This window comes from Bombus fervidus, chromosome 11 (genome assembly GCF_041682495.2).
Source record: "Bombus fervidus isolate BK054 chromosome 11, iyBomFerv1, whole genome shotgun sequence".
Lineage (NCBI taxonomy): Eukaryota > Metazoa > Arthropoda > Insecta > Hymenoptera > Apidae > Bombus > Bombus fervidus.
The window spans coordinates 11,503,123-11,516,360 of NC_091527.1; the positions used below are offsets into that span (position 1 = coordinate 11,503,123).

The 13,238-nt window shown below is 37.0% G+C and overlaps 1 protein-coding gene across 3 annotated transcripts in view; it reads right to left on the reverse strand.

Annotated features, from left to right (window-relative positions):
* The window catches only part of LOC139991902 (neural cell adhesion molecule 1), a 219,685-nt gene that overhangs the window by 36,267 nt on the left and 170,180 nt on the right, over positions 1 to 13,238 (reverse strand). For all 3 annotated transcript variants that reach the window (XM_072012302.1, XM_072012303.1, XM_072012301.1), the window contains exons 5-6: positions 3,995 to 4,146; positions 48 to 323 (exon numbers count right to left, since the gene is read on the reverse strand). In XM_072012302.1, coding sequence (XP_071868403.1) covers positions 48 to 323; positions 3,995 to 4,146 — 428 coding nt within the window. The remainder of the gene's footprint in view (positions 1 to 47; positions 324 to 3,994; positions 4,147 to 13,238) is intronic.

The following is a 13,238-nucleotide window of genomic DNA, read 5'->3' on the forward strand; positions in this document are numbered from 1 at the left end:
AAACCCTTAAAATGTATTATTTAAGAACACACTATGTCGAAACTTACGTCTTTGAACCAGGCAAGCTTGTACACTTTCGGATTAGCCCTGACTGAGCACTCGAAGTAGACATCGTCACCCTCTTTGATATCATCGGGATTCAAGGTCTTGCCCATTTTCAGAGTGACTACCGGCTGATACTGCACGTCCAGTCTCCACTTGTCCTCCAAAGCGCTGCCAGAAATAACGGGATTCTCCGCTCGACAAGTTAAGTATTTACCATCGTCGTCAATGCTCGGCACGAAACTCAGGACACTGAGGCTCTCGTTATTTTCCAACGGATACTGCCAATGAAAATATTCCAACGTCTAGTTATAATTGCGAGAACGATTGAATGTTTTGATATAGATTGAAAGGTGGATGTATAAATTACGGAAAATGAATCATTTTTTTAGGATACAGAATGAGATGAATTAAATATTAGAATCGAAAGCAATATTTTCATATGTAAATCGAACGTTTGATCACGTTTGTCGGAGGAGGTAACGCAAATTATACGTTTTAGATTTTATTTAAAAAGCGAAATATCAGCTTTTTTATCTTTGTAATTCAGATCGATATTTATAGGGAGGAATTTCGAGAGAAAAAAAGCTACCGATAATACGAGATAAAGGTCAAACGGATGATTGAAAGTTTACATGGAATTGACAAAGTTACCGTGAATAAATATCGCTGCTGCTATCAATATCTTTAAAAGAGTTATTTTAATAGAGTAAGAATCACTTGATATTTCACATCAATGAGCAATTTCAGAAGATTGCTGTTCGTTACGAAGAAGTATCGTAGTAACGAAAGCGTATATCGTTTCTATCGAACAACGTCCCCTCCATGCTTTTCGTTACCCTCTGTCCATCACTTATCCTAATCCCTCGATTTAACAAAGATTAACGTTTCCGATTTTACACAATCAAACGCTAAACAGATTTCGCAGGCTGTAATGGCCCGGTTGCGTAAACGAAAGCATCCGAGCGATTTGTCACTGGTTTAATATGAAAATCCATTCGACAGTGGCTTGCATTGCCGCGCAAGAGAAATGAGAAAATAAAGGGGCACGGCGACAAGAGGCGGAGGGCGGGGGGAGGGGCTGAAAAATAGATTAACGATTTTTCAGAATTTACGATGCAGTCGCGTGGAATTGAGGAAACTGTAGCCCGACCAGACGGGCTAGTATAGCAAATGGGTGGCAGGTCGATGACTGTCTCCTGGCTGGATTTCATCTTTCTGTTTCTCTTATAGCGCGCCGCGTAACCTTCCGTTTCCGCGATGTCATTTTAATGATAGCGCCACGAGGCATACGTATCGAGAAAAGCCGCGTATTCCGCATGAGTATCGCGAGCACGATGAATGGAACTAACAGTTCGTCAGGATGAATGTCGCTTCGCGAGCTACCACCACGCTTCTTCTCTCTCTCTCTCTCTCTCTCTCTTTCTCTTTTGCTGTTTTTCTTTTTCCAACCCTTTCTGACCAGCAACGCCATTATCCGTTTATTTCACTGATTTTTCGTCTCGCTCGCTCAACGTTGACGGTTCGTCTCTCATTTTTCCAGCGTAAGCTACGAACCGCACAGACTCGGTTCGCTTCGCCTCGTTGCGGAGCGATCGAATTTCTCGATAAAATTCTGCGGATAGTCGAGCACCAACGTCGATATATCTTGCAGGGAGGATAGTGTGCGCAGGCTACGATGGTGCGACCGCTATGCCGGATACGCGCGAACGCGAAACTTATCCGCGCAGAAATTGAGGCTATCTCTTCCGTGAATGATGCAAAATAAATCAGATCTTTCGCGGCTTTCCCTCGCTTCATAACGCTTTCAGTCGTCAACAGCTGACGCTTCGATCGGGTTATGGAACTACGCGATTTATCTATTCCGTTCTTTTGTACATGATCGAAGTAAGGAAGAAATGAAATACTCTATTCTGTCGGTGTAACTAGGCATAAGTCAACGCTTGAGTAATCGACTAAGAATTTTCCAAGAATCATCGACGACGAATAGTCATTTTTTTTTTTTTTTTTTTTTTTTAGCAAAGATTCAACGATGACGCGAATTTAGTATTATTCGTTCTTAGCTTTCGTTAAACGTTAAACGTTATTGATTAAGTTTAATATTGTACCTTATAGATGCGATTTCTTAGACATCTTTTTAAGAAGACTATTTTCTTAAACGTTGCATGCGTCTGTGTGTAATAAAGCTAAAACGCATGGTTGCAATGAACATAAATGCAAATGTGTATACCCTATGGACATGACATAACGTGGTTATAAATAAAATAAGGAGCGGCTAGCATAATTTAATGCGAGAGAATATCAGATAAGCCATAACATTTTAAAACATCAAAGATAATTAGGTATCATGTTAAAAGCAGCAGAAATTTGTGATACCTACACCATGCAAGACGAGCAGAGCTCTCCTATTTTTTACTCTACTATATCGTCTCAAATAAACTAAAAAACTATTCTCTGTAAATATCTTCGAATTACACTGTTATCGATTATAACGATTAAATTGTAATTTAGTCTATATCTTTATGAACATAATTAGAAAAATAAAATCTAAGCAAAGATTTGCTTCTTCTCGCTTCTTTTTCTGCTCATATTTTCTCCGCGATAATGTAGCATAATCCGAACTATCGAAAAAGTTTCGAAAAGCGAAGAATTTCCATTTCGAAACACAGGAAAAGTAAATTCGGTTTTCAGATTGTAGGATTACGAAGGAGAAACAGCCCCGTTGCAAATAAGAAATGAAAGTAAAGTCTTCCGTAATTTATCGAGGGGCGTGGAAGGAGCCGTAGAAAAAGAAGGGAATGGAAAGGGAGTATCCAGTGGATTTGAAGTTCCATCTCGTCAGTACCGGGGAAGGTGTCGAGTCGACTCAGGATCGAAACGAAAAAAGAAGCAGACCGCTTGTTGGAAAAACGGAATAACTTTATTGCACCAACTTCCCGATGAGTCGTTGCGAACTGGAGAAACTCGTGGCGCATCGATTTCCAGAATTCTCCTTAAAAACGCGTCACGAACCTCGCTGACACACGCGTAACTTCCACAACTCGAAACGCTAACGTGGTCGATTCGATTGGCGACTTTTGCGATTTGCTGATTCTGTAAAGCTCGCGGTTTTCCTTCCGTGTTCCTTACTTTTCTCTTCAATTTGCATCGTAGATGCTGTCGAAGCTCGAAGCTTGTTTCTAAAACGACCGCAATACCGTCTAAAATCAGTGAAAACGTTTTGTGCAGCACCAGAGAAGTTGTAGCGAATACACGAAATTGGGGATTTTTCGCGTATCAAGTGGTTATAGAGGCATAAAATCTAACAGAAGGCAACGAAAGTCGCTTAGATATTCCTCGAACGGTTACAATTGATACGAGAATTTATAGAAGCGTGTATCTAGAAAATGACGGAGTGATACTTAAATGAAACTATACCATGTGACAGGTAATATATTAAATGTCTGATATAAATGTAGACATACCGACATATTTGTATTATATAATTACAGTAAGAAATATTTGAATTCGTATCTATGGAAGAATTTCATTTTCGTTGTTTATCGTACAAAACTCGAACAGTTTTAGGAAAGGAATTTTTCAGTTTAAGAAATTTTACAACATTCGTCGAGAGAATAGTAAGATTCAAAACAGAATATCGAGCGAGAGAAATTATATTGAAAACAGAACGGAGCGGACTATTGGATTTTGCAAAATTCCAATTATCGGTAGCGGAACGTTTTTAATTATCACGAATTATATTACACATTGTTTCCAACATCGATGCATGCTTTCTCTTTAGGCATTGTAATCCAGTCGTTCGAACGATAAAATTACATCGTGAATAGAGAACGAGGCAATTTCCATTGTAACGCGAACAGTATTTTCATAATAAATCCGTTACGAAATAAATGTACGCTTTTACATCGGCGTTTGTGGAAATCGTTAGGTATTTATCCTCGACAAAGCTTACATTTTGCGCCATTTTCTTAATCTGCTTTTCCGCCTTCCACCAAGTAATTACTGCTTCTGGTCTAGAACCACTTGTCCTGCACTCCACATCGTAGTTCTTGTCAGCGGAAACTCGAGGCTCCTTCGTCAAAATCTGCACGACCAGTGGCTTTACTGAAATAAAAGACACAAAATGTCGGTTTTTGCATAAGATCGATAAAAAGGAAATTCCAAAAAAGTAAAGCCCGGTTTATTAAATACGAGAAAATGTTATATAAAATTCATCGAGGAACAACGCATCGCGTAAAGCCTGGACATCGTCGAATATGATGTAATAATAAGTTCTTCTACACAGTTTTAAATCGAAGCCCATAGATGAAAAACGTGATAAGTCGTATTTTCTATCCTTTATAACAAAGTAGTTTTAAAATTCGATGTAAGCCGATTGTACGACAAAAACATCTTTTTCATTTGATTTCAAACACAGTGGCTCGCGAAAATACTTGGCCAGACTTACTACACCAACCTTTTAAGTGTATATATAGCTGTAGTACATTAATTTCAATGTTAATATTTTCAATAACTTTTCCTAAATACGATGCAACTTTTGCATTTGTTAATTTCTGTTTGAGAAATAGTCGTCGTTCTAAAAACGTCGAATATGAATTTCGATGCATCGTTGAATTTCTTCCAAGCTAACAGGAAAACTTTCGTTCCTCTAAAACTGAAATTTTCCTGTAACTTTGTTAAGTTGTAGAAAGGATCGAAACCGATAGCGAGTAATTTCTGTTTCTACTCTGTTTTCACTTCTTTACAAGAAACTTCAAACATCGAGTGCTCGATTTGCGTTGTTATACAAATATAATATTTGTAATACGCCACTGCTTTCTTCGCTTAATAATTTTACGTAGTTAGAATTCGCAACGAACACAAATCTGTCTAAAATATCTGACTAAGATATGCACGACGTAACATCCTCTCTAGAACAGTTGTATCGTTCTAGATACTAATTTTCCAGTATATTCCAATAATTTTCCGTATCCTGTGTCTCTAAATTTTCTGATTTGTTTTTTTAATTTCGTACTAAGGTTTCCAAAGATCTTTTTAAATAATTTTCCTAAAAATATTTATCATTGTACGTACATTATAAAACTACCAGTCAATTTGCATTTGCGTTGTATGTGAGTGTAACTACATAAAGAACATGTTAAAATAATTCAAATCTTCTAACTATTAAAATTCGCAAAAACAAGATAGCATTGGATGCGATATCAGCGTAATTTAACGCGAGTAACGACGCGATAAACATGCAACGAAATAAGTACGAAGGAATTAAAATTTCGGGAGAAGATTCTTAACTAGACATAGTTTGTTCTAAAGCACGTTATATAACCAACTCTCACCTAGTTGCAAAAACAAATTTTCTCCCTGAACAACTTAACTTTAACCAACTTATGCGAGCGCTGCCACTTTCCGAACTTATCCTCTTGGCTCTGTCGTTCGTGAAAACTGCAAATTATTCCGACGAAGCGTCCTGTCGTGTCGTCCCATTTTCGTAGTGCTCCACGTGTCGAGATAATGTGAACGAATCCAAGGGGACGATAAGACAGGAATGTCTAATTCTGGGAGGCGTTGTTAGAACGTGTTTAGCGAATAGAGACAGGCCTTTCTTAAGCTCCATGTAAGAAGTTCGATCGTCAGAAGTGTTTTATATCGTTGCGCTAACGACTCGCTGTTCATTGCTGTACGTAAATATATTTCGAAGGTTTTGGTCGACTATTAGCGAAAATGTTTAAATTTGCCAAAAGTGTACGAATTACTATTAAGATCTCTACAATAGGTGTTTCAATATTTTTATAATTCACTATATGAATTAGGGGCGTTAGGGGCGTGTAACGAATCTTCACGCGAATTGGCTATCGTTATTGCGTGCTATCGATGATACTTATTGATACAAATGTGATTATTACAGAGATTAACAAGTAATAGCGGCGATTAAATAATCGGGATGTTCGACACGATTCGGGGGTGACTCAAAGTACTTGTTCACGGTGTAAGTAGAACTTATCTGACTGAACCTCGGTCCAAGTGGAACTGCCCTTGTATACTCCTCTCCGTACCTCTCTGTATCCCTCGGATCAATCTTTGTTTTAAGGAGAGCTAATTAATTAATCCATACCTCTGTTAGGTACACGCCCCTCCCGTGACCGTGGCTACGTTCAGCGACCCGTTATGTCGCTTCGAGCCCAAGCCCACTGTCATAAATCTTGGGCAAACATAATTGGATTAAATCATAAACAACTATTTCTCAGTTTTATTATTTAAGCACGGCTATAATAAAAAGTTTGGACTAAAGTATCGGAGACCTGCCCAAACATTCCAAAAGAAAGGCCCCGATGTCCTCTCATCTCCGACATATATATGTCAGAGAAGTGTCGGAGCATTGTACTCTTACTGATAAGCAATCGATAAATTATACCAAGTAGCTGGAACAAGGCAACTTCAGAAGTAGCGTCTTCGAAATTACAGAAACGGAATAGAAACGTATAAACCGCGCGTGTTTCGCGGAAATATTACGTTGCTTAGGGTTAAGGAGAATCTTTCAAGGCGTTTATTGCCGCGTAAACGAGCGAGAGAGGCTCGAAGAATGGCGTCTTACATGCCGAAGGAACCTCTTAAAATGCCGACGGCACGGTACTGCGGTAAATCTCAATTATTTAATTTCTTGGTTGTGTCAACAACGCCTGTGTTTTGCGGTCTATTGAAATTAAACGATTTTCTTGTCAATTTCCGAGCTTTAAATTAAAACGAACTGAAAGGAATTAATGCGAAAGTATTCAAGGAAATAAAGTTTCAGTTACAGCGAGTTAATCATACGTCTCAAGTACGTAAATTACGATATTCTTACTTAGAATTAAGAGTATCATCCGTTCGTATCGTACTCTTAAACCTATTCAATCACTTAAGTTTAATTATTAAAGTAGTTCGTCTAGAGGGTTGAAAACTTTCTGAGTTTTAATCTCCGTAACAAGTTTTACGTCTGGAATATTAAATTTCATAACTCACTTTGAAAAGTGATAGCAATTTTCGTACACCGAGTTTTTAGTAATACAGCTACTCATCTTTACGGTCAATATTTATCGCAGATGAGAATCAAATATTTAACAAATTTAAGATAAATAATGAAATTCTGTAATTCTTGCTATTCGATTGTTTGTATTTACATATACCCGATCACACTGCCTTTAGGCAAAATTTATTAACAACTTTATAATTGGAAATTTCATTTCAATGTTATATAACGCATTAACATATTTTAAAGCACGTATAATGCTAGACGTGTTTATTCTTCGTTAAATATACAGCACGCTGTTACGTATTGGTTGTATAACATATGTAAACGTTTCATTGCAATTATCAGCGGCTACTTATATCGAGCAATTTTGCAGGATGAACGATAGAGAATATTGAATTTCCTATTAACGTCGTCGCTTGTGCGTTGACTACGGAAATTCATAGGTTGGAACGTATACATCTGTCACGGTAAATGCATATATGTACCGCCTGTCCATTTCCATCAGCGATAAATCTTGGAACGTCTATTGATTGCAATTATTGCATGCAATATTGGATCGCCTTAATCACGCAGAATAAGGCATGTGTAACGCCAACGAGTCGCTGCAACATTCTGTTTACGATAATTGTTTCGCCACTTTAACGTGTTATCGAATGTGATCTACGAATACGGTTAGCAACGAAAATGTGATACATCTGTTCTAGCGAATTAACTAGAATTTCACATCAAGATATTTACATGTCGGAGATGAGAGGACATCGGGGCCTTTCTTTTGGAATGTTTGGGCAGGTCCCCGATAGTTTAGTCCAGACTTTTTATTATAGCCGTGTTTGAATAATAAAACTGAGAAATAGTTGTTTATGATTTAATCCAATTATGTTTGCCCGAGATTTGTGACAGTGAGCTTGGGCTCGAAGTGACATAATGGGTCACTGAACGTGGCCGCGGTCGCGGAAGGGCCGTGTACCTAACAGAGGTATGAAGTAATTAAATAACTCTCCTTAAAAACAGGGATGAACCTGAGGAATACGAAGAGGAGTATATAAGAGCAGTTCCGCTTGGACCGAGGCGCAATCCGATAGGTTCGACTAGCCCGGTGAACACGTACATTGAGTTCCTAATCGCGATCGTCGTCCCGTTCACCGTGTATTCGTTATCGAAGCTAAATTCATCGTCATAGACATCTCGATCACTCGATCATCGCTTGTTAACTTTTTGTAATACATTCCCATAAACAAACATCATCCGGTATATGACAACTATGGACAACTCGCAGCAAGACTCATCACACGCCCCGTTTTCCAAAGATGATCCGACATATATATATATACGACAGTGTCTTGATATTATGAAACAACTCGTCAAAATATTGCAAGGAACCAACAATTCGAGTTGTTCAAACTTTTATATAACTTTTTCTGTATTAAAGTACTTATTAAATTTAGAAAATTAAAGAAAGGACAGAATAAGGTTGCATGTCCGTTCGCGTATTCCTTCTCGTCTTATATTGCACAAAGCCTATACCACCGACTGGTTACATTTTACTGGCCGTTCATCGGTAGAAATTTAATAACGATCGAGACTGAAAACAAAAGGCCAGTTGTATCTAGCACGATCTATAATACCACGTTGCCCATCGCGCGGTCTGCCTCGTAAATTCCAGCGCACGCTTATGCGCTGCCGCAACCAGCCACTCGTACAACCCCTAATTGCCATTAGCCGGTAGCCACTTCTCTGAAATTGGTTCCTCCGTTCCGTTTCGTGGCTTCGCTGCTACTCTATGTGCGATGGCGATCCTTCTCGTCGTTCGACCAACCCTCGCTCTCCCTTCACTCACCAACAGATACATACGTTCGCGTTTATAATGATTTTCGTTTCTCGAAACATTCGATTTTTGAATACCGAGCGAACTTTTCTGTAGCTTGCGAGAGAGGAAAGAAACGAAGTTGTCTTGTTCCCGTGGCAGTTTATGCATCGATGGTTATCGATAACGCAATGAAGATTATGTACCACGTTCGAGACGTTACATGTTATGTGTCACTATCGCGTGTTTACACGAGATTGTTGTACTGTAACGATTATAACTCGTTACAACTTTCCAAACTACAACATTTTGTTATACTTCAAATCGATAACGAACGGCTATAGTTATGTTAACTCATTAACGCTCATGCTCGTAGGAAACACCACTTACACGAGAGAGTTGTATGTCGTAAAAATCGAATTCATTGTACCAGCCGCAAATAAAATTGCTATGACAGTTAAACAACTAGATAGAATAATACATTGCGAGAAATTACAGATAGAAAACCAGGAAGGCACGTTATATAAAATTGAAAGTTATAGTCGATCAGAGGCATATGTATCTTGAGATATCAAGTTGCAATGCGAATTTCTGTTTTCTAGATATTCGCTTTCAGATGAAAACGGAGTCTTATGAGATGATAAGTGATCAAAGAAGAGGTAATGTCTGAAATTTTCGATAGCCTCGACTGTTTTTAGCAATTGTTAAGACACGGCATATACTACTACAGCTGGGTGCAGTTAGCATCCCCGAATGCGAATTTTTACAAAAACCAAACGACATTCGTTTGTTCACGATATGTCCACATTCGCCCAACCAAAATTTTCGTTTGTCTTTCCGTCCCAAAAAATGTACCAGTCCTTTTAAATTTTCATTTAGCAATAACTTTTTTTTGTAATGGCGGACAAACAAAAATTCTGGGTGAACAAACATATCTCACTTGAAAGTCAACGAAAAAGTTCACGGGGCACTGATTACAAATTGTTTGAAATTTTCATTTGGTGATAACTTCTTTTTCCAGGGTGGACGAAAATTCTGGATGGACAAACGTAAAAAAATCGTAAACAACCGAATGCAGCTTGGTTTTTGTAAAAACTCGCATTTAGGGATGTCAAATCCATACCCCCCTTTTAAAAATTTAGCTACAACATCGTTTCGAAGAGAAGACAAACGAAAATGTTGCTTGAATAAATGTGGACAAGCGAATGCTGTTCGGTTTGGTAAAAATTCGCATTTGGGGGCGCCAAGTTCATTCAGCTTACTGCTACACTTTAATGTCTATAGGATTTTGTAAATTAAAATAATTATTGTTCGTATCATTAATAGTACAATTCCTCGTTATATCTATTGATTATCGTGAATTATATAAAAAGTTAAAGAATAAAGAAAATCCAGTTATCGGAAGAAAATATAAAGACTGTGATTAAAGAGTATTTCGAAGGAATAAATAAAGTAAGAATTTGAATAATATTGCCTTTTGAGTAAAACTAATTTGAAAAGAAGAATAAGTGCTAGGATTGATGAATAAACAGAAGAACGAATAAAGGAATTTAAATGAGATTCAAATCGAATGAGTAGCAGAATGAATGTTTGTATTGAAGAATGTGTAGAAGTTTTAAGGATTCAAAAGCTTTCACCTTACGAGCATTATGAGGAGTGTTCTAATATCCTCAGATAATTTTTGTGCTGATTTACTGGAAAAAATTAAAATTGAAATTAATTTACTTCTCTGTTCCTAAGATATTTTCGTATTATCATGATGTAGTGAATAATTGTTTAGTATTAATACTGTTAAAAATAATTAATTGGTAATTTCGTTTTTTAATGTTTTAAGTAGATTATAGTTTGTATGATTGATACAGTCAATGATATTTCACTGGAAGCTTTCTACGTGTTTGTATAAGAATAGAATCTGATGACGGCTGACTCTTTTAAGGTTACTCTACTTGCCAAATTATAACACCATTTATTCCGCCAATTGTTCTGATTCCATAAAAGGACATTTTTTTTTTTTTTGTAAAAGAGATTGGCCTGAACCCTACATTTTGTTTTCATTTGTTAGATAAAACATTTATAAACAAAAATTAATTTCAATATTTTGCATTCGATATAGTATAGCAACAAACGCTGAAATGCTTTAATGTTGAAAAATCGTAAGACAAGAGGTTAAAAAATTAAAGTTAATAACGTACACAAGAGTTCTGACAATATGACGATTTATTTTAACCAAATAATTATCGCATTTTAAAAAGAGAACAGAATGATGAGATAAAAATAAAATCGCGAGTTAAATTAATGGAGAATGCGACAATTTCAACTTTCAATTAGACCGCGATGTTTGAAAAATCGTGGACAAGAATCGCAAAAGTTCGTTTCGTGCGAGACATGTCAGGAACATGTATCAAGCATCGATAAGAATGGCATAGCTGAAATCAAAGGCTGTATCGTTTGGTGCACGAAGCATCGCGTGTTGTTGCATCGTGATCACGCCTTCCTGCCTTTTAAGAAGCAGAAGAGAATCGACTGTACTTTTTGCGATCAATTACGGAGAAAATCTGCTCCGAATGATTCTTCGAATTGCTTCACAATGCCAAACGAAAGCTTCGATTCCTACTTTTCTATGATTTTTCGTATCGCTTCTTTTGAGAATCTTTTTACTTTTACAATCGTGGCAGTTAATACAAACGGTGTAAAACAGTATACTCGTCATTGTTTTCACGCGTGGGTACATGATAATCAATGCAGATTTATCAAACGAATTTATTACGTTCTTACATTTTCTGCTTACACTCTTGCTACGAACTTTTTCGTTATAAAATGATTTGAATACGATAACTTCAGTTCCTTTCATTTAGGAAATAATAGTACAGTTCTCTCCAACTTTAATTCGGATATGATGTCTATTGTATGCTATCAATATTGTATAGCATACTACTATAATATTTTCAAGACTTAGTTAACATTCTAAAAATTGTATAGAGCTTTAGGTTTCAAAATGCATAATATCCATTTCTATTTACTTGGAGCTTCAGAACAGAGCGATTACAGATACGTTGACGTAGGTGAAATTTCAGCTAATAGATCCCTTTCTGCTTTAGAAATTTCATGCGATAGATTTCTTTCTGCTTTAGAAATTTCATCCATGATTGTTTTAAAGAAAATATGAAACATTTGAAACAGAAGCTACAAAATTCGCAATTTTTATGTTCCAAGAATTCTATATTACCTATTCAAATTCTATATTTTTATCACGAAATCTACAAAGGAAAGTATTCAATGTTGTCGGTAAAATAGCACGAAGAAAATTCAAGGAAACACAACTACATATGCATTAAATTTCCAAGGAAGCAATGTTCCATATAAAACGCAACACGCACGGTCTAAACTTTAAATACAACAACGTACAAATTAAAAAATTAGAACGAACAGCAGGAAACGTTAAGTGTATTCGCATCTTTATCGCACGTAATTACGTGTAGCGCACTACTCTAATAAGTTCACGACTAAGTTCACCTTGTGCTATTATCGTTAATCTGAGTGTGTAAGCTTCGGCCACACGACGCACGTTCTATTGACCACTGGTGCACGTCCATCGTTTACATAGATGTACGCCAACTATCGAAATCGTGAGTTAACACCTGTGTAGTTGGCGCTACACAATGTAACTTAATGTCCCCACGCCTGTTTATCACGGCACGACGTTGTCGTTTTCTATTCGAATAATTCTCTAAGAATCGACAACTCGCTGATACGCTTGTTGCACGCCCCTCAAATTGCATTTCTGCATATTATACATATACATAGGTTTTTGACATAATGCAACGATTAATATATAGACAGATATACGTGTAATCTTTTTCTCGACGTATTCGACGACATCCTTTACCTACATTTCGCATTATTTGATATACTATACCCGCATAAACATCTGCAGTCTGGTTATAGCCTATTGCATGTCAGAACATGTAACATACCATGAATAAATTCGCGTTTAGAAAACGACGTATCAAGGCCGCATAATATTTTATTTTTGAATTTTCTCTACTTTTCTTACTAAAGATTCAAGAAGCTAGTTACAGTTATATTAGTCTATAATATGAATCTATATAAGCGAATTAAATATGCTTAAAAAGCATCATTGTTGATTGGAAGAAATAAAAGAAGCAAGTCGATCGGCTGCAATCTGAAAGTAATTTTTCAGAATTTAAAGGAAATTTAAAGTCGCGTAAAATTTGGCGAGAATTTCACAGAAGATCACTTTTCACGATACAAACGGTAAGAAGATAATTTCTCACAGACAATCGCAATATGTTGGCGAAGAGAGGGACGCGACTGCGCACAGCGCAGATGACTATTATTAATTATCATCCCGTGAACAGTTTTGAC